At 55.3% G+C, this 20,727-nt stretch overlaps 1 protein-coding gene across 1 annotated transcript in view; it reads right to left on the reverse strand.

Moving 5' to 3' along the window:
- Nucleotides 1-11,528, reverse strand: part of Hhipl1 (HHIP like 1) — a 29,237-nt gene extending 17,709 nt beyond the window's left edge. Inside the window, exons 1-5 of the mRNA XM_042692685.1 lie at nt 11,238-11,528; nt 5,131-5,777; nt 3,538-3,681; nt 1,019-1,347; nt 580-706 (exon numbers count right to left, since the gene is read on the reverse strand). Coding sequence (XP_042548619.1) covers nt 580-706; nt 1,019-1,347; nt 3,538-3,681; nt 5,131-5,777; nt 11,238-11,528 — 1,538 coding nt within the window. The remainder of the gene's footprint in view (nt 1-579; nt 707-1,018; nt 1,348-3,537; nt 3,682-5,130; nt 5,778-11,237) is intronic.
- Between the last annotated feature and the right edge of the window lie 9,199 nt (nt 11,529-20,727).

Raw genomic sequence — 20,727 nt, forward strand, 5'->3', positions numbered from 1 at the left:
CCTGGGTGGAGAGAAAACCGTCCATGTTCTGATCCTGCTCACCAACATAGCTTGCCAGCCCAGGTGGGGTGTGGGGGAGGACACCAGGGGCCTGTCCTTAGGGAATTCTTCACCTGGGATTGCCAGAGATGGCCAGCAAGGCTCGGAAGGCTGGAGTGAGGTGTCAGGTGGCCCCTAAGACTTTTTTTTTTTTTTGGTCAGTTGTGGGGCCTGAACTCAGGGCATAGGCACTATCCCTCAGCTCTTCAGATCAAGGCTAGAGCTCTACCACTTGAGCCACAGTGCCACTTCCGGCTTTTTCTGCTTATGTGGTGTGCTAAGGAATTGAACCCAGGGCCTCATGCATGCAAGGCAAACACTCTACCACTGAGCGACCTTCCCAGCACTCTAGGACTTCTTGACTTCTGAGGAAGACACACGTTTGGACCTCACTGGGGGTCCTGTCAGAGCGGGCACGCACCTGGACGTGTGCATACACGCACACACATGCATACACACTTTAAAAAATTAAAAAAAAACAAAACACCATAGTCCAGGGGGAGCTAGAGGCCTGGGACGCTCAGGGCATAGGCCACTTACCCACTCATAAAATCTCCGAAAATATAGAGGCCGTTCAGATTGGGGTACTCGCAGCCACGGTACACGTAGCCCCCGGTCACCGACTTGCCTAACTTATGCGGATAGGCGAAAATGGGCAGCACATCATCTGGTAATGGGGCAAGAAACTGAAATGAGCCGGGGACTGGGGATTCCTCTGTAAGCTGGCTCCCAGCCCCCACCCAGAGCTTCAGGGGCAGCTGTGTGTGCAGGGGTGCAGGGCGAGGAGACAGCCAGGACCCCAGGCACCAGGGGCTGAGGGGTGGAGCAGATGATGGCAAGAAGGAGCCACTGGTGCCCAGCACTGGCAGGGAGTTGGACAGGGGGTAAGGTGAACGGTGCCCAGGGAGGGTGGGGCTGGGGCGCAGGCACAGGCTCGGTGCCAGCAGGTCGATCAGCGGCCTAGGGCGCAGGCAGTCACCCAGGGAGGCGTTGGCGCACAGCTTGCGGTCGTAGCACTCGAAGCCCTCGCGCGCGCGCCAGCCGTAGTTGCAGCCCGGCTCCACCAGGTCCACCTCCTCGAACTTGTTCTGGCCCACGTCCCCGCAGAAGAGGCGCCCGCGGCCCGCGCCCGACACGGGGTCGCCGCGGTCGAACGAGCAACGCCACATGTTGCGCACACCGAAGGCGTAGACCTCGGGCCGAGCCGCGGGGTCGCCCACGAACGGGTTGTCCGGTGGGATGCGGTAGGGAGGCCCGCGCTCCGTGCGGTCCACGTCGATGCGCAGCACCTTGCCCAGGAGCGCCGACCTGCGGGACAGAGCCGGCTGGGGTGGCCCTGCGCCAGGACGCACGGGCACTGCCCACCCCCCAAGGCCAGGGCTGCGGGGCTGACCAGTGGGGATCTCAGGCCTTCTGAATGAACACTTCCGGTGAACCCAGCTTTACAAGGTCGGCTGGGAAGGTGGCTCTATGGTAGAGTTCTTGCCTAGCATGCATGGAGCCCTGGGTTCACCATATACACAGAAAAAGCCGGAAGTGGTGCTGTGGCTCAAGTGGTAGAGTGCTAGCCTTGAGCAAAAAGAAGCTTAGGGACAGTGCCGAGGTCCTGAGTTCAAGTCCCAGGATTGGCAAAAAAAGAAAAGGTCAAAGAATGTAGCCAGCCACCACCACCCTAGCCAGGCATCAAGCTGGGGTCCAGGACACCCAGAATCCAAGCTTTTCACCTCACCCTTCTGTGAAACCTCACTGTCCTCAATTGTCATATTAGGGTCCCATTCAGCCCTGCAGAGTCATGGGACTGTGCTACTAGGTAAAGGCTGCACTAGAAAAACAATTCCTGGGCTGGGAAGGTGGCTCAGTGGTAGAGCGCTTGCCTTGCATGCCTGAGGCCCTGGGTTTGATTCCTCAGCACCACATAAGCAAAAAAGAAAAAAACTGGAAGTGGCGCTGTGGCTGAAATGGTAGAGCACTAGCCTTGAGCTGAAGAGCTAAGGGACAGCGTCCAGGCCCAGAGTTCATGCCCCACGACCGGACCAAAAAAAAAAACAATTCCTATTTACAGGTTGCTACTGTTGTTTTCCAGGACATAGCCCAGTGATCAGCACATAGTAGGTGGTCATGAAGTATTGCTGAGCCGATGAACGACTGTAGTCAAAGCCAAGAGCACCAAATACAGAACGTAAGGGAAAGCTGAGTGGCAGAGGGAGGGAGAGGAGGAAGACGTGGTGTTCCCGCCTCCATCAGCTCTGGGGGCTTTCGTTGATCATGTAATAAAAATGTGCAATGTGTTTAGGGGCAGAAAACAAACCCAGCCTTTTCACCCTGGATCCTGATGCACCCATTAACTGCACCCCCCACCCCCAGGCCACCTCACCAAGCAGGGGCTGGTGCAGTTGGGATTGTCACAGCACTCTAGAATCGCATTTCCTTCTTCCTTACACATCACTAATGTCATCTTCCACAATGATAAGACCACTCCGCCCTGAGATGCCCCGTGCTCATCCCCCACTGCGGCCTTCCAGTTCCCTAACTACTCGGCCACACCACTATTCCCCCCTGCCCCCCTCCCCCCCCCCCCCCCCCCGGCCAAGGATTAGCCTGTTTCTAGCAGCAAGATAATACTTCTAAATTGAAACGATCTGAAATCCTTAAATTCTGTGTTTGCAGCTTCATTGCCACACACAAGGCAAACACCAGGAAGTGGAATGCTCTTTGCCCTGTCAGGCAAGGGAAAAGTGCCACGATCACAATTCTTGCTCCTGTTACTCTCTGGATGGGGGAGGTTGTGGCACCCTAAGAGAATGTGAAGTCTCAAGACTCCTGATCCCTGTGAACACATTCACAACTGTGTGTGGGTGCTTGGGGGTGTGCAGGGCAGGCTAGTGTGTGCACATGTGCCTGAGAGAGGAGAGTGGGCAAAGGGCTGTGGGGAGGGTGTGCACATATGGAGAGGGGCGGGGCATCCACGCAAGGCAGGGATTTGGAAAGGAGAGGGAGGCTAGATGCTCAGCACCCAGGTCTCTCCGCGTGAGCCCTCCTGCAGACAACGCCTTTGACTGTGGGCCAGGTCTCCCCGCGTGAGCCCTCCTGCAGACAACGCCTTTGACTGTGGGCCATTCTCCAGCCTACCCCACTCCCCTGTTGTTCTAGGATCACCCTCAGCCTTCCCCGTGGGCGCCCTATTATCTTGAGACTGACCCTAAGAGAATCTGAAAGATTGGATTCTTTCAGAATCTCACTGCTATCCCCTCTGCCACGTAGGTGCTGTGCCTGACCCTTGGTGACCAAAATTGCCTGCTTGCTTCATAAGCAGCCTCAGTGGAGATTATTCTTTCTCTAATTCGTGGGAGAAAGCACCTTGCCTGGGGTCCCTAACTAGCTGCAGGCTGAGCTGGGGCCCCAACCCCTTTCTACAGTCTTCCTCTGCTTGGCTCAGAGCCGTGTAAGAAGCCCAGGAGCGTGTGAACCATGCACCCACCAGGCAAAGGCAGTACATACTTGTTCTGGGCATTTCCAAATTTCCCAAAGGGGTCTCCAGCCATCCCGCCGTCTCCAGTGAAGATATAGAGGTACCCATCATCCCCAAAGAGTAGTTGACCTCCATTGTGGTTCGAGGCTGGCTCTTCAATCTCCAGGATAATCCTGCAGGAAGAGAACGAACACACACACACACACACACACACACACACACACACACACACAAAAACTCAACCTTTGGCCAGGGTCAGTGCCTCATGTCTACAATCCTAGCTACTTAGGAGACTGAGATCAGGGGATCATGGTTCAAAGCCGCCTAGGCAGTAAAGTCTATCAAAAACCGGAAGTGTCACTGTGGCTCAAAGTGGTAGAATGCTTGCCTTGAGCTCAGAGATAGCACCCAGATCCTGAGTTCAAGCCCCAGAACTGGTACACACACACACACATACAACCTTCCACACATAAGCCATAAACAGGAAAGGAGATCATCAATAAGATGTCTTTTTTCTGATGTCATGTCATAATGGAAAAGGCTCTTTGTGTCCTTTCATAATAAGTGATCATCACAGATCAGTAGGGGATAGTTTACTCCTTTGTGTTAAGGAGAACAGAGAGGTTGTATGGCTTTCCTAGAGTCACACAGCCCCTAGGTAGCAGGGCTGAGACTAGGCCTCAACTCTTCTAGATCAAGTCTAGTGTTCTTTCTGTTGCTTTTTCACTGCTAGCACCTACTTTGTTATGACATGGGAACCTATCACCTGACCTCTGGCACAACCGCTTCCTTGTCCTCCCAGTTTTCCATGCACCGGCTACCTATGTGCAGATTCTACATGCTCCACGGTGGTGGCAGAGCAGGTGCTAGCCTTGGGCAGAAAAGTGAAGGGACAGCACCTGGGCCCCAAGTTCAAGCCCTAGTACTGGTACAAACCACAAAAACCTGACCCCTGGGTTTCACCTCAAGTCTCTGCCAGAAGGCAGACACCCAGGGCTCCCCAATACCAAGCTGGGGTTGGATGGAGATGGACCCAGGGGCCCCTCTTGGGCTAGGCCAGGTTTCATTTTGGAAACAGGGCATAAATGTCCGGGAGCACAGGATCTGGGGTAGTAAGGGGCTTGGAGGCAGGAGCAGATAAAGTGTGGGCAGGAAAGGCCAGCAGGGGTGCTGGGCATGGTGGGCTCAGAGCCTTTGGGGAGAGAGGGAGGAGGGAGAGCCTCGGGCAAGTCTCAGGGCCCCAGCTCAGATGCTTCCTAGCTGTGCAACCTCACAGACCGCCTCTCCTCTCTGAACCTCCGTGTCCTTATCTGTAAAATGGGAAACATGACCCTCATTCCTTGGGTTTATGAGTCAGAGGCAAAGAACCATCTCAGGATCTGAAGCTAAAGAGTTCTGGGAGAGCTGGAAGGTCTCAGAGGCGGGGCCGTCACCAGGGGCAGGTCTGCTTGGAACACCATCCACCGCAGTAGGCCCCCACTCGGTATGTGAGCTAATCACGTCTGACAACAGACACGGCGTGAGTGCACCGTGTGATCGGTCTCCTGCACGCCCAAGTGCACTGTGGGATGTGTCTCCCGCACACCCATCCCGCCCCCCCGACCTGGGCTCCCCTAAACCACCTCTCCGAGCGGTGGTCCACGGTGTTCTCGTCCTCCTGCGACACGCTGAACTCGCTGATGCGGATCCACTCGTGGAAGTCGACACCCACCGAGTAGTAGACGTAGACCTTGCGGGTGTGCCGGAAGCGCGGGTGGAACGCCAGCCCCAGGAAGCCCCGCTCATCGCCCTCCCAGGGCGAGGTGAGCACGGCCCGGCTGATGTTCAGGAACGGCTTCTCCAGCCTGGAGCGGTCGGGCAGGTAAGTCCACACCAGCCCCACCTGCTCAGCCACGAAGAAGCGGTGGCTCCCGTCCTTGGCGTGGACCAGGGCCACGGGGTTGCGCAGCCCGTTGGCCACTTCCTCCAGACACAGCTGCAGGCAGCCCTTGGCATCCGCAACCACGCGGCCCAGGTTCAAGTTCAAGTTCTCATTGACCAGCAGACGGGGGAAGCAGTAGTCCGTGTCGTCCAGGGACAGGTAGCGACAGAACTTGGCGCGGTTGCCCTCCAGAGCCCAGAGCTCGCGGTCCGAGGAGAGGTGGCGGAAGAGGCCTCGGCACGTCTGCCACATGTCCAGGCAGTAGTCCTCGCAGAGGCCGGGCATGGTCCGCAGGGGCGTGGCCGGGTCCTCTGCATCGTACAGGTGGGCTGCATAGGGAGAGCACTCCTGCGGAGACAGGGAGGGCTCATCCATGGTTTGCCGTGATCCTTACCGGAGGTGAACCGTGGGCAGGTCACTCTGCCTGAGCCACGAATCATTCCCTTGGCCTCCAATCTCTTCCTTGCCTTAATGTGGGGGCCTTAGCTTTTTCACTCAAGGCTGATACTCTATCACGTCTGCCACAACTCCACTTCTGGCTTTTTGGTGGTTAACTGGAGATGAGAGTCTCAGGGACTTTCCTGTCCAGGCTGGCTCTGAACCTCTGATCCTCAGATCTCAGCCTCCTGAGATACCTAGGATTAAAAGCATGAGCAACTGACTCTCAGCTGCTACACCCCTAATCTTTACTGCTTCTGACAGCCAACTCACGGGCAGCTGTATGTCTGGGGCAGGTGTGCTGTGTGGCACCCGAGGCAGGCTTTGCGTTTGTGTCGTGTCTCCCCGCGCTCCACATCTGCATGCCTCACTCCTTCCTCAGGGATGACCTCCACATTCACCCCACACCCCCTTAAAACACTTCGACCACAGACACCACAGTGAAAAGCCACTGTTTCATGAGCACGCATCCTGTCAGGACAGGACGCTTTTCATCATGTTCACACGGTACCCCAGACCCTCACGTGGAATCCAGCACCTGGTGAATACTTTAGGGAATGTTGCGCAGGAGGCCTCTGCTGGCTTTGGTTCATGAATGGTAAAGTGCTCTACTTCTTTTAGTCATTTACTTTTCCCTTGAATTCTATGAGAGAGAAACTGAGGCTTACCCCCACCAAGTGTCTTTTTTTATTTTTTTTTTTTGTTAGTCGTGGGGCTTGAACTCAAGGCTTGGGAACTGTCCCTGAGTTCTTTTGCTCAAGGCTAGCACTCTACCACTTGGAGCTACAGCACCACTTCTGATTTTCTGGTGGTTCATTGGAGCTAAGACTCTTACAGACCTTCCTGCCCAGGCTGGTTTCAAACCAGGATCCTCAGATCTCCGCCTCCTGAGTAGCTAGGATTACAGGTATGAGCACCAGTGCTGCCCAGCTCCCAGTGTCATCTAGTGTCATGTTCCAGTTAATAACTTGAGGAAAGTGGGCTTTGATTTCAGGGTGATCACTTTCTCCAGCACTGGGTGGTCGGCATGTGCACGTGGTCCAGTAAAAGCATGTGATCTCACCTTCCCAGCCCGGTGAGACTCTTATCTCCAAAAAACCACCAGAAAACCGGAAGTGGTGCTGTGGCTCAGGTGATAGGGCGCTCGCCTTGAGCTGAAGAGCTGAGGGACAGCACCTAGGCCCACAAGCCCCACAATCGACAAAAATAATCATCATTGGTACCTGATCCAACAGACAGAGACCTCTCAGACACCTGGCCTCACCTTTGGATGGAGCTCTACCAGCCAAGGAGAAGCTGTGGGCCCGTCTGGGTTCCACCTGGAACCAACTGCAGCCTGGAGCCCACAAGGTCCTCCCTCTGTGGTGCCCAGACCAAGGACCTCCCTCTGTGGTGCCCAGACCTGTGTGCAGTACTTCTGGTCTCTGAGCCTGACACTTCCTGTGACTCAGCTTCAGGCCCGCAGGACCCTCTGAGATGCTCCTCCAGAGTAGGGAGGGATGACAGCCATCACACACATGTCCCATTTCCTCTTTGCTGGGCTCGGTCACTATAACTCCTGATTGACAGATGAAGAAGTCAGGGCAACAAAGGCCAAGTGCCAAGAACTGGAGTTCACACCCAGGGCTCCAGCTGGTGTTCTTTCCTGTGACATTTCACTCAGGTGTCTGCTGGGCAGAGACTTACGAGCTAGAGACACAGGGAGGGACAGAACAGAGTTCCAGATGCCAATGGAAGACGCCTCCGCTCACTGGAGTATGGCCCACGCACAGAGGAAGCACGGGGTCTCTGGGGCCAGCCTGCCGAGTCGAGTGGCCCGTGTGGAGTACGGGACTCAGACCAGCGCAGTGCATGGTTAGGAAATGACAAGAGGGGACAGGGAAGGCTGGAGAGGATGACGGATCCTTCAGTAGGCCTCCCAGGAGGCAAGGGGAAAACACACAGAGGAACAAGCTAGTATCCTTGCTCAGCTGCTGGCCAATCAGGGCAGCGAGAGGGTGCCTGCCACACCTTCCTGCCCATGGTTGCTATGACACTGTCCCTGATACTCATGACTCATGGTCCTGGGTCCTCAAGGCCGCTGATGTCCGCCGCCCCCCTCTTTCGGAAGACAGTCTTGTACACAGTGTTCTCTATGGGATGCTCCGTCCTGGTCCGCCCACTTGCACATCTGGCAAGCTGCTATTCATGAAGTCAGGCCCAACCCACAAGTCTCCGCTGTCTCAGCTTTCTCCTGGCTGCCTCCACCCCTGGCCCTGTGGGTCCACACCTCAGACACGGCTTCCGTACCAGGAAATCTGCTCGCAGGCGCAGCTCCCCACCATTGTCACCTCTCCATTGCCGGAGGTGGCCTGGTGGCCCGCTTGGGTGGGGCTCAATGATCTGTTTGTGTGTCTGTGGGACCTTCCAGGGGCTGGCTCTGGGATCCAGCACATGCTGCCTGTGTGACTTTAGCCAGCTGTTTTACTTCTCTGGGCCTATACTATAAAAGGGAAAAGGGATTGTAGCCTGGCAGAGTTGGTGGGGGGAATTAGCTGAGATGAGACATGCTTTTGTTCAGTCAATGCTCAAATGATAAGAGAATGTTGAGGCTGGCAGAGTGGTGACTGGCAGAGCACGAGCCTAATGCAAATCCCAGTACCGTAAATAAATAAGAAGCAACTCGGTGGTGCTTTCTCCAAGAAGCTGCCCCTGACTGACTTGGCTTTTTTTTTTTCCTGTGCCCCCCTCATAATCTTGGGGAGCCTCTTGCAGGTTCAAGGAAGTACCTGTAGGACTCTTTCCTGAACTGAACTAAAGGACTTTGTTGGAGGAGCAGGGAGGTCCTGGGGCCAAAACTCAGGGCCTGGACACTGAGTTGTTGTTTTGCTTTTATTCCTTCAAGGTTAGAGCTCTACCACTTGAGCCACAGTTCCACTTCTGGCTTTTTGGTCATTAATTGGAAATAAGAGTCTCACAGACTTTCCTGCCCAGGCTGGCTTTGAACCTTTGATCCTCAGATCTCAACCTCCTGAGTAATTAGGATTACAGGTGTGAATCTACAACTTGACAACTAACTCTGGGCCAAGCAGCAGGGCAGGGCCATCTCCTCCAGACCCTGGAAACGAGTCTGCTGTGTGCATGACTGCAGAACTGCCTTTCTAGGAGGTCCCTTTGGGCTCCATGCACTGATCATGCCAGGCACCCGAAGAGGTTACCTCTGTCACCAAGAAACAACTTTGTGGAGGGCACACATCAGGAACACCAAGAGCCACAGCCATCCTGTAGGAGGACAAAGCCAAGGGCAGAGTCTCAGCCTCTCTAAGGCCAGTGTGAGGACTGAAAGCCAGCTGAAACCTTGGGCGCTGCACCTTGTCCCTGATGTGTTGGAAATCAGGAGGTGCTACAACGAGATCCGGCCTTGCCTGGCAGACAGGACAGGGCTCTTGCCAATGCTTTCCCTGAGGCTCCATCAGGGAGACCACGGCCCAGCCTCAGCCGCCTGCTGCAATCTCACTCCAGACATGAGATCACCCCTGGAGACTCTGTGGCTAGAGGTGCAAGCACCACAGACTGTTCAAGGCCAGGCTGTCCTGGGAACTTTCCCAAAGGAAGAGACGTGCATACAACTCCCTCCCCCCCTACTCCCCTGGGCCCCCAGCCTAGGCTACCTCAGAGCTGACATTCTCTTCCTCCTTGCGCTGGCCACCTTGTCTACCCTGCTAAGTCCAGCACATAGTAATTGCTCAATAAACAAATGTAGAATGGGTTGCTGCATGTCCTGGGGAATAGGGCAACCAAAGACCTGGGATCCAAAGAGTCCTCGGGCTGGGGTGGCCGGCAGGAAGCCAGTCTGTCAGCCTCCTTGAGATGCACAGCGCCGGGGGTTCATCAGTGCCCACCAGGAAGTGCACAGCCCAGCCTCCAGAGCATTCCATGCCACTCACCTCACCTGAGTGCCTCTTACATCCCATCCTGATGTTGTGTGGGTTCCCAGTCCTCCTGCCACCATGGGCTGCAGGACTGGGGACTTTCCCAGTGGGCCAGGTTCCTGCCTTTCTCTGGGTCTTCCTCAAACTCCACCCACATATGGGGGGAATCCACCTGTCAAGTCTCACTAGCCCTCTGTTTTAATCTGCCTGGCAAGTTGGGGGCTGGGGGTTGGCAGTTAAGGAGAGAGTATAACCAGAGGGCAACAGTGGACTTCCCAGCCAAGAGGTGGGCAGAGCAAGAGCCAAATCCCCGGATGTCAAACTTGAGTCAGCCCTTCTCCCCTTGCCTGTATTGGCTGAAGTCTGCAACTCCACACTGCACCGCGGGACTCCACCCCACCCCCACCCCCAGTCCCCTCACTGCCGAAGCTCTGGGCCAGGGCCAGCCCTAGTTAGGGCTTCCCAGCCTGGGCCTCATTTCTGCATTTGGCCAGGCAACTGTGGTGTGACCAGGCCTTGGACCCCAGCCTGCTCAGGAGGAAAATAACGATGGCAGGTCTGGGGTGGACCAAAGCAGGACATCACTCGGGTGGTCTTGAGAGAGCTTCATGGTGCCCTGCCAGGTGAGGGTGGATTCCCGGGCCAGCAGGATCCAGAATCCAGGAGTGGAAGCACCTGGGGATCCCAGGCCCAGGGTCAGCCGGGGCTGAGCAGGAGGGGCTCCCTAGGCAACCCCAGGCCCCAGCGTGCCAAGCCCAGAGGAACAGGAAACACCTGGTACCTGGGCAAGGGCCAGGCTGCTGGGGATGGGACGCAGAAAGCAGTACCCCAGGGCATCCTGGGGTGGAGGGGTCCCTGTCTCCAGGAGATAGGGAACAGTGCTTCCAGAGGGGAAACTGAGGCCCCAAGAAGGCCCGAGTGATAAAGCTAAGGAATGTCCAAGCCCAGAGACATGTAGGGATGCCCTGTCTTCCCGGTCGGCACCAAGTCACCCCCCAGATCAGCCCAAGGTCTGGGACTCACTCTTGAGCCCCAGTGGGGTTCAGATAGGAACTGAGCCCCAACCCCACCGCAAGCTAGAGCAGTGGCGCGCGCACGCCCCCCGGCCCGCCCCGAGCCCCGCGTCCGCGCGCGCCCCCGGCCCGCCCCGAGACCCCGGCCCGCCCCGAGCCCCGCGCCCCCGGCCCGCCCCCGCCCTGCGCCCGCGCGCGCCCCCGGCCCGCCCCGAGCCCCGCGCCCTCGGCCCGCCCCCCGCCCTGCGCCCCCGGCCCGCCCCCGCCCTGCGCCCGCGCGCGCCCCCGGCCCGCCCCGAGCCCCGCGCCCCCGGCCCGCCCCCGGCCCGCCCCGAGCCCCGCGCCCCCGGCCCGCCCCCGCCCTGCGCCCGCGCGCGCCCCCGGCCCGTCCCGAGCCCCGCGCCCGCGCCCGCGCGCGCCCCCGGCCCGCGCCCGCGCCCGCTCACCTGGCACAGCAGGTCCAGCGCGTAGCCGGCGCATGTCGCCCACACCGCGGCGTCCACGCGGGCCGCCAGGGCCCCGAAGCGGCGGCCCAGCGCCGCGTCCTGCTCGCCGGTGCAGCAGCCGAAGGCCGAGTACTGCGCGCAGAAGCGCAGCGGCTGCGGCGGCCGGAAGGGCGGCCTGAAGTCCAAGCACTGCGGGTGCGCGGCGCCGGGCAGCGCCCGCAGCGCCAGCCACGCCCGCAGCGCCAGCAGCGCCCCGGCTCCCGCCGCGACCCCGGCCCGCCGCCCCGCCATGCCGCCCCCGCCTGGCCCGCGGGAGGAAGAAGCCGGGACCGGCGCGGCCCCCAGCGGAGCCGCCGGCCGCGCCCCGAGCGCCCGCCCCCCGCCTCGCCCGCACCCTCCGGGCGCTCGCAGCACCGGGAAGGCGTGGGCTCGGGCCGCGGGCCTCGAGGGTGGGGACTCCCCGCGCCGGGCCACCGCCGATCGGTGCGGAGCACGCGGGCAAAGTCAATGCCAGCTGCCAAGGGGGGTTCACGTTTCCGCCTGGGACTCACCTTTCTCTTCGGGGTGCTGTTCAGCCGCGGAAGGGAAGGAACCCCAAGGCCCCAGCCAGCATGAGCCAGTGACTGGGAACTTTTTTTTTTTTGTCGGTCGTGGGGCTTGAACTCTGGGCCTGGGCGCTGTCCCTGTGCTCTTCAGCTCAAGGCGAGCGCTCTACCACAGCGCCACTTCCGGTTTTCTGGTAGTTTATTGGAGATAAGAGTCTCACCGACTTTCCTGCCCAGGCTGACTTTGAACCGTGATCCTCAGATCTCAGCCTCCTGAGTAGTTAGGATTACAGACGTGAGCCACTGGCAACCAGAAACTTGGATGGGACTACTTAGAATGGGGCTGTGGGGGAGGGCAGGGAGTGTTAGCCGGGTCTTTAGCCGGGTGAGGGGAGAGGGAGGGCCGAAGTAGCAGTCTCTCCTCCATATAGTCCCCCCTCCCCCCCATTCTCCCGGCTTCTTCCCGTTCCCACCCGGGTCAGAGAACTCCCTCCCTTCGCAGAACCCACTGCCCCTGGCTTCCAATCTGCATAAAGAGCCGTGATGGGTCTCTCTAGGGGGTGGGGGGAAGTATCTACTGTCCACCCTTCATCTGGTGTCCCAGCATCAGCACCCCCCCCACAGCAGTGCATGCATACACACACCCAGCAGTGCATGCACACACACACACAGCAATGCTGCACAGAAGCACACACACAGTAGTGCATGCACACACAAACCCAGCAATGCTGCACACAAGCACACACCCAGCAGTGCATGCACACAAACCCAGCAATGCTGCACACACACGCACACACACACACAGCAGTGCATGCACACACCCAGAAGTGCTGTGCACACACACATACACACAGCAGTGCATGCACACACACTGCCTCCTCTGCCCAGAGCCTCCCATCACCCGAAACACCTGGCGCTTTCCCAGGTGGACCTTGGAATGTGCTTCTCTTGAGAATACCCTCCTCTTGAGAATACCCCTCCTCCTTGTCTCTTATAAGCTCCTGCTTGGTCTTCTAGCCCCAGTTCACAGTCCCACATCCTCTGCAGGTTTTTGGGGGGTTGCCCTGGGAAACCTATCTGGGTTAATTTCATCAAGACTGCAGAGCTCTGAGGTCTGTGGCTGAGGCTGAACAGGGGAAGCAATGAGTCAGGGTCTCCACGAGGCCAGACATCTCTAAGTATCTGACACAGAGCACACAACACAGCCACGCTGGCACGGGTAGGGCAGCAGGGGATTCTGCAGCACAAAGGGTCCCCAAGACTTGCAGGGCCAGCAGAGATGGCACTGGAGTCCCCTCTGTGAAGTTCAGCCCTGTCTGATGGGAGCTGAGACAGGGAAGAAGAATTCCTCTACTGCTTCAGCCCAGCCCTCCGGCTTCCACCAGCTGAACTGAGCAAGGAGTCTGGAACACACTGCCTTCAGGGTGGAAGGTACACAGAGAATCAGGCAAGGACAGAGTGGTGAAGTTTGAGGTCAAGCAGGCCCAGAAAAGATGGGGACAAAAGCCACTAGTTCCCCCCCCCAACGGGAAGAAAGGGCGATGGTAACACATCAGCACGAGCTCTGTATGTGGAAGCGAGAGTCACAGCACTCAGGCCAAGCTGTGAGCTTGAGGACAGCCTAGCATCATCAGCATCCCGTGTCATTCCCAGGGGTCCCTGGAGGAGATGGGCAGGCAGACACCCACCCCCAGGGAGCCTTCTAGGGGCTGCTTTATTCCTTATGCTGGTAGGTCCTTATTTATTTTTGTCAGATTTGAACTCAGAACCTGGGCGCTGTCCCTAAGCTTAAGCTCAAGGCTAGTAGTCTACCATTTGGTGCCACAGCTCTACTTCTGGTTATCTGGTGGTTAATTGGAGGTAAGAGTCTAATGAACTTTCCTGCCCCGGCTGGTTTTGAACCACGATCCTCAGATTTCAGTCTCCTGGGTACCCAGGTCCTTATGAATGGCTGTCTTCTGTTATTCCTCTCCCCGTCTCTGCTGGCAACTCAGGTCTGGGCAAGGTGTGCTGACTATCTGGCCTCATCAGTCACGGGAAGGGAAGCTTGGGGATCCAGAGCTCACCAGTCCAGGGCCAGTACCTTAGGCTTCTCATCCCAGGCCCCCCACCCTCCCTCCCCTCTCCAGACATCTTGGCAGCTGGTGATGCTACAACTTCCTGTGGTGGTCCCGTTACACAGATGGAACAGAAGAGTCAGGCACTTCTGCATCACCTTGAAAATCGGTGATCTGTCTTAAACTCATGAGAGAACGGAGGCCAGGGTCCTGCGTTCTGCCCTGTGTGGGTCTCAATGGCTGAGCAGCCCCAGCATTGCAGCTAGGTTTAGCTGGCCTGGGGTGGAAGTCATCGGAGCCACAAATGTGAGCAGTCCTTTGGACTTGGGGCCCTGGGGTGGATGAATGTGGAAAGCCGGGGAAGGTTGCACAATCTAGGGGGGACACATGTAACCACAGGGAAGAGCCAAGAAACACACACACACACACACACACACACACACTGCAGGGTTCTGGCAGAAGGAGGGGAAGAGGTACCTTCAAGATCTACACCCACAGTGGCCTCTGTCACTGAGGCCCTCCCCCCCCCCCAAACAAGCCTACCAGAGCCTCCCACCCTTGGGGGAAGGCAAGGCCAATGCCAGCCCCCAGCCTTCCTTTCTCACCAAGAACACCATGAGAGACACAGTCCAAGGACATAGGCTCATAGGCACCCAGCCCCCAGCCCAGCTCCTTCCTGCCCCAGCATCAGGCTCCAGTATAACAGCCGGTCACAGCTGCATGGGCTGTGGAGGAGGAGTTCTTAGAGCTCTCAGACAACAAAGGACCAGGACATTGGACACATCCGAAGCCTCCTGCTCCTACAGCTAAAGCCCACATCAGATGCAGCCAATCCCTAACCAGAGTCATGGGAGTCCTTACTCTAAAGACTCATATCCTTTGGTTCCTGATATCCATCCAGTACCTGTGTTTGCTTCTCAGGAAAGCAAAACAAAACTACAAGCCACATGAAAGGCAAGAGAAGTCACTGACAGAAGAGACCAGATTCAGAGCTGACACAGATGCCGGAGGGATCTGATAGGGACTGTAAAATAGCTATGATTCATATGTTAAGGCTCCACTAGAAAAAATACTGACCACAAACAAGAGCGAACGAGTAATGTAAGCAAAAGGGCTGGGGGTGGGGGGACAGGCACAGGGGTAGAATGCTGGCTAGCATGTATGAAGCTTGGGTTTGATTTCTAGCATGAGAGAGGGAAAGGGAGAAAAGAGGCTGGGAGATGGGGGGACGGGGAAGGACAGAGACAGAGAAATGAGAATGAGAATTGGAACAGAAAGAAAAATACTCCAGATAAGCTTCTCCCTTGGGTTCTGCTGAGAATAAAATGAATCGGTGAACTTGAAGACAAAGCAATAGAATCTTTCCAACCTGATACATAAAGAGGAAGACATTACAAACCTACAAACAACAGAGCATTTAAGAACTTTGGGAGCCAAAGCTGAGTCCTCTTGTTCCCAACCAGACATCCCCGAGGGAAGGGCCTGGCTGTTGAACCCCAGGATCCAGTGTCTGGCCAGCTGAGCATAGATGTGTTTATTTGTTCATTCAAAAAGAATGAATGAGGCTGGGCACCAGTGGTTCACACCTGTAATCCTAGGTACTCAGAAGGATGAGATCTGAGGATTGTGGTTCAAAGCCAGCTCTGGACAGGAAAATCTGTGAGACTGTTTTGTTTTGGCGGTCATGGGGCTTGAACTCAGGACTGGACACTGACCCTGAGCTCTCTGCTCAAGGCTAGTGCTCTGCTGCTTTGAGCCACAGCTCCACTCCCAGTTTTTCTGGTGGGTAGAGATAAGAGTCTCGAAGTGGCGCTGTAGCTCAAGTGGTAGAGTGCTAGCCTTGAGCTGAAGAGCTGAGGGACAGTGCCCAGCCCAGAGTTCAAGTCCCATGACCAACAACAACAACAAAAAAAAACGAGTGAGATAAGAATCTCACAGACTTCCCTTCCTGGCTGGCTTTGAACCATGGTCCTACGATTTCAGCCTCTAGAGTATCTAGGATACCAGGAGAGAGCCACTAATACCCGGTTCTATACAAATCTTATGTCCAAAGCTGGAAATGGCTCAAAGTGGTTAAGTGCTAGCCTTGAGCATAATAGGCTTAGGGACAGTGCCTAGGCCTTGAGTTCAAGCCTCAGGACTAGTGAAAACAAAACCAAAAAAGAAAAACCAAACACACCAATGAATGGATAAAGGACAAATGAACAGGGGGATGACAAACATTCTACCTTGACGGTTTCCAGACTGTAGCTCCTGCCATAGCCAGCAGCCACAGGCTAGCTGGCCTGGACCATTTCACCAATGCCATCTGGAGCCAGGGAATTGGCGAAGAGAGCAAGGATGAAGCTAGGCCTTTGGGCTGAAGGTGACGTCAGTAAACACAGCCTGGACCGTCGGTCCACGGCTGAGAAAGCGCTGGTTTTCCTCAGTGAATCATTCGGGGATCACCAAAGCTGCCCTGCCACCCATCTAGGCTTGGCCATATGCAAAAGGGACACCAGCTTGTTCCAGATCTTCCAGCTGCGCCCAGGCAGGACTTCCCTCTCTTCAGCTTCGGTTTCCCTGTCTCTTGAGTAGGAGCAAGGAAGAGGTAAGGTGACCAGGCCGCTGCTGGATCTCATAGGCTGCAGCTTGTTAGTCGTGGGGGCTGCCTGAGGTCGTGAGGGCCAAACTTCCAGGACCCCATCTCCAGCCAGACAGGTCGGTATGAGTAGCAATGCCTCAGTTTGTGCAGAACAAATGGGAATTACCGCCTGCCTCCTAGGCTAGTAGTTCCCTCTGAAAGGGGGCAGAATGGTCGGGGGGGGGGGGGGGCTCCGGCTGTCCCACAAAACACAAGTGCATGGGAATGAGGGGGCGGGGGGGGGGGGACGGGAGAGCTGCCCAGAAGCAAGTATTTTTTCTCCCCAGGCACTCAGCCCAAGCAAGAAAATGTGCTAGGGGTGAGCAGTGTGTGTGTGTGTGTGTGTGTGTGTGTGTGTGTGTGTGTGTGTGTGTGTGTGTGTGTGTGTGTGTGTGTGTGTGTATGTGAGAGAGAGAGAGAGAGAGAGAGAGAGAAGAGAGAGCTAGTCATCTCCTGTCCAGCAGCTAGAGGATCAAGGCCTAGGGCCAGCAGAGGCCTCAGACCAGATCCTTTCATAAACATTTCACACCTACGGAAAGTTACCAAGGACACAGGAAGGAACTCCCAAGAACATGTCTCCAGACCTCACCAATGGTGATTAAGTCAACCACATTTACTTCAGACTTCCAAAGTCTTCTTTAAAAATAGGAGGATCCGTGAACCTCAGTATATGAGGTAACCTTTATTTTGTTGTTGTTGCATCGAAGAGTCCTGCAGGAACAGCACCCAGGCCCTGAGCTCAAGCCCCAAGACCTAGAAAAAAAAGGAAGTATCAGCTGGGAAAGTAGCTCAGTGGTAGAGTGCTGAAGAGCAAGGGACTGTGCCCAGGCCCAGAGTTTAGGCCCCATGACAAACCCAAAAAACAACAACAACAACATCAAAAAAAACAGTATGAACCACCGGTGCCTGGCTTGATACTTATTTTTTAATTAAAAAATTTTTTTGTCAGTCTTGGGGCCTGAACTCTGGACCTGGGTGCTGTCCCTCAACTCTTCAGCTCAAGGCTAGCGCTCTACCACTTGAGCCACAGCGCCATTTCTGGCTTTTTCTGCTTAGGTGTTCCTGAGGAATTGAATCCAGGGCCTCATGCATGCAAGGCAAGCGCTCTACCACTGAGCCACCTTCCCAGCCCTAGCTTGCCTTTATTTTGTGTGTGTGTGTGCTGGGCTTGGGATTTGAACTCAGGGCCTGATGCTGTCCCTGAGCCTCTTTCTGCTCAAGGCTGGATCTCTATCACTTGAGCTACAACAACACTTCTAGTTCACACTGTTATCCTAACTACTCAGGAGGCAGACATCTGAGGATTATGGTTCAAAGCCAGCTCTGGCAAGAAACTCTTTTAGATTCTTATCTCCACTAACTTGCCCCATAAATGGCACTGTGGCTCAAGTGATAGAGTGCTAGCCTTGAGCAAAAAAAGCTGAGGGACAGCGCCAAGGCCCTGAGTTCAAGCCCCAGGACCAGAAATTTTTTTTTTTTTTTGTCAGTCGTGGGGTTTGAACTCTGGGCCTGGGCGCTGTCTCTCAGCTCTTCAGCTCAAGCTGAGCGCTCTACCACTTGAGCTACAGCACCACTTCTGGTTTTCTGGTGGTTTATTGGAGATAGGAGTCTCACAGTCTCTCCTGCCTGGGCTGGCTTTGAACCGCGATCCTCAGATCTCAGCCTCCTGAGTAGCTAGGATTACAGGCGTGAGCCACCAGCACCCGGCGAAAAAAAATTTGTTTAAATAGAGCACTTAGTTTAGTTTTGCCTGGTATTGGTAGCTCACTCCTGATATCTTAGCTACTTAGGAAGCTGAGATATGAAGATTGTGGTTCAAAGCCAGCTCAAGCAGGAAAGTTCATATATATATATATATATATTATATACCAACTGGGGCTGGTGGTTCAGGAGGCTGAAAACTGAGGATTGAGATTCAAAGCCAGCCTGGCAGAAAAGTCCATGAGACTCTTATTTCCAATTAACCACCAGAAAGCAGGAAGTGGGACTGTGGCTCAAGTGGTAGAGGGCTTACCTTGAGCTGAAGAGCTGAGGGGCAGCGCCCAGGCCCTGAGTTCAAGCCCCACAACTGACAAAAAAAAAAAAATCAGGCTGGGAATGTGGCTTAGTGGTAGAGTGCTTGCCTAGCATGTATGAAGACGTGGGTTCAATTCCTCTGTATCACATAAACAAAAAAAGCCAAAAATGGCGCTGTGGCTCAAGTGGTAGAGTGCTAGCGTTGAGCAAAAGAAGCTCAAGGACAGTGCCCAGGCCTGGAGTTCACGCCCCAGGACTGGCAAAAAAAAGACTCAACACTGAGAAGTCCTGCCTGAGCCCTCCCTCCCTCAGTACTACAAACACTTGGTTGAGCCATCTGAGAGGTTCAAACTTCCTGTTTTTTCTTCCCACATTTCCCACTCGGTATTCTGTAGAATGTGATTTCTCAGTGCTTTGCACAGGGTCTGGAGCCACAGGGTGCTGTAGTCAGATAAGTGTCTAAAGCATCCTGGACCCAACCCTGACATGGAGATTAAGACCTAGAACCTCAAGCCCTAGAGACACAAGACACACCTCAGCACACTAAAGGACCTGAGAAGTTCTGCAGCCATTTATCTCATATTCATTTGTGTGCTCTAATATGAACTATTTCTCCCAGCTCATCTAGTCCTGGCCTAGGTGTAAGTAGACTATTCACATCACTATTTCCTAGTCTGTATACACTTGCAGGACAATGGTGACTCATGCCTCTTAATCCCACTTGGGAGAGAGAGAATGGGATCATGGTTTGAGGACAGCCCAGTTTAAAAAAAAAAAAAAACCTTCAAGAAGCCCCTTCTCAAACCCATAGGTAGGCACAGTGACTCATACATATCATCCTATTTATATGGGAGGCTAAATTCAGGAGGATCACCATACCAGGCCAGCTCTGGGCAAAAAAAAAAAAAAACAACAAAAAGTGCACAAGACTGTTTAAATGGATGTAGCTGGAGTCATGGTGCATGTTTGTCATTCCAACAACTACTAGAAGCTTAAAATAGGCAGATCAATGCCCAGGCACATACATGGCCATGAAGTAAGACTTCTGCTTCTGGAAGTATGGCTCAAAGGTAGAGCATTTGCAAGCATGAGACCCTGAGTTCAAACCCAGGACTGCCAATAAATAAGTAGATAAATGAACAGCACTGATGACCTGGCAGAGTGTGAAAGCGTTACACTCCCAGTGCCCCTGGCCTTTAGAGGCTTTTGCACACACATGTGTGCACACCAGTGCTCTCATGCTCAGAAGCCCAAGGGAGACATGTTTGCACACTCTGAGCTCTGTTCCCCTGGGGCCTTGGGGGGGATTTGCTGTGAGCTCACCTGCCTTGGGAAGGCCCACCTCCGCCAAGTCCCAAGAGGAAGTGCCGATGTTTCTCATCTCCTGCCAGGTTCCCCAGCATCCCGGGCCACCACGAGCCCCAACTCCATACCCATGTCCAGTGCTCCCTGCCCACACCTGGGCTTTCCACCTCCATCCGGGACTCTGTGGGAAGCACAAAATTCCAATCAGAGCATCAGAGCACTTGCTTCCAAATCAAAGTTCAGAGGCAAATCTTAGCTAGAAACTGAGCTGCCACTTTGCAGATGGACTGAACAAGGACGAGGTAAGGATGCTATCCCCGGGCCTACTGCCTGGGCACAGTATATCTCTAGGCTGTCACCCCCAGCAAAGTGCCCAGGACAGGGCTGACGTGAAGCCTGAAGTGCCTGTGCTTGCAACAATTCCTCACGCCACCAGGGGGCACCTTGGTGCTGCCTGGTCTTGCCGGTGTGTCTACAGCACAATCTGAAACTGGCCAAGACAGCCAGAAGTCTCCTCAAAAGGAGGGAGGACAGAAGGGAGGAGGGAAGAAAGGAGACAGGGAGGGAAGGAGGCAGCTGAGCTGGGCCCACCTGCCTTGCTCTGCACCCTCTTGCTGTCCTCCATAATGACAACTCCAGAATGCTAAGTCATGAACCCACAGGGAAATTGAGGCCCAGAGAGAGGCTGTGACCTAGCTAGGGACATGAGAAGTTAGCAGAGACCTGCTCAACAGCACAACTTCAGGTGCAGTAATCAGGAGGAGGTAGAGATTCAGGAGTTTGGGGACAAGCTGGGGTCATTTGTATCTTACATCTTACTGGTGTGTGTGTGTGTGCATGTGTGTGTGCGTGTGTGCGTGTACGCGAGGGCCAGTCCTCACATCGAACTCAGGGCCTAGGCACTGTCCTGAGCTTCTTTACTCAAGGCTAGCACTCTACCACTT

The sequence above is a fragment of the Dipodomys spectabilis genome, unplaced genomic scaffold (assembly GCF_019054845.1).
Source record: "Dipodomys spectabilis isolate Male_0828 unplaced genomic scaffold, ASM1905484v1 ptg000157l, whole genome shotgun sequence".
NCBI lineage: Eukaryota > Metazoa > Chordata > Mammalia > Rodentia > Heteromyidae > Dipodomys > Dipodomys spectabilis.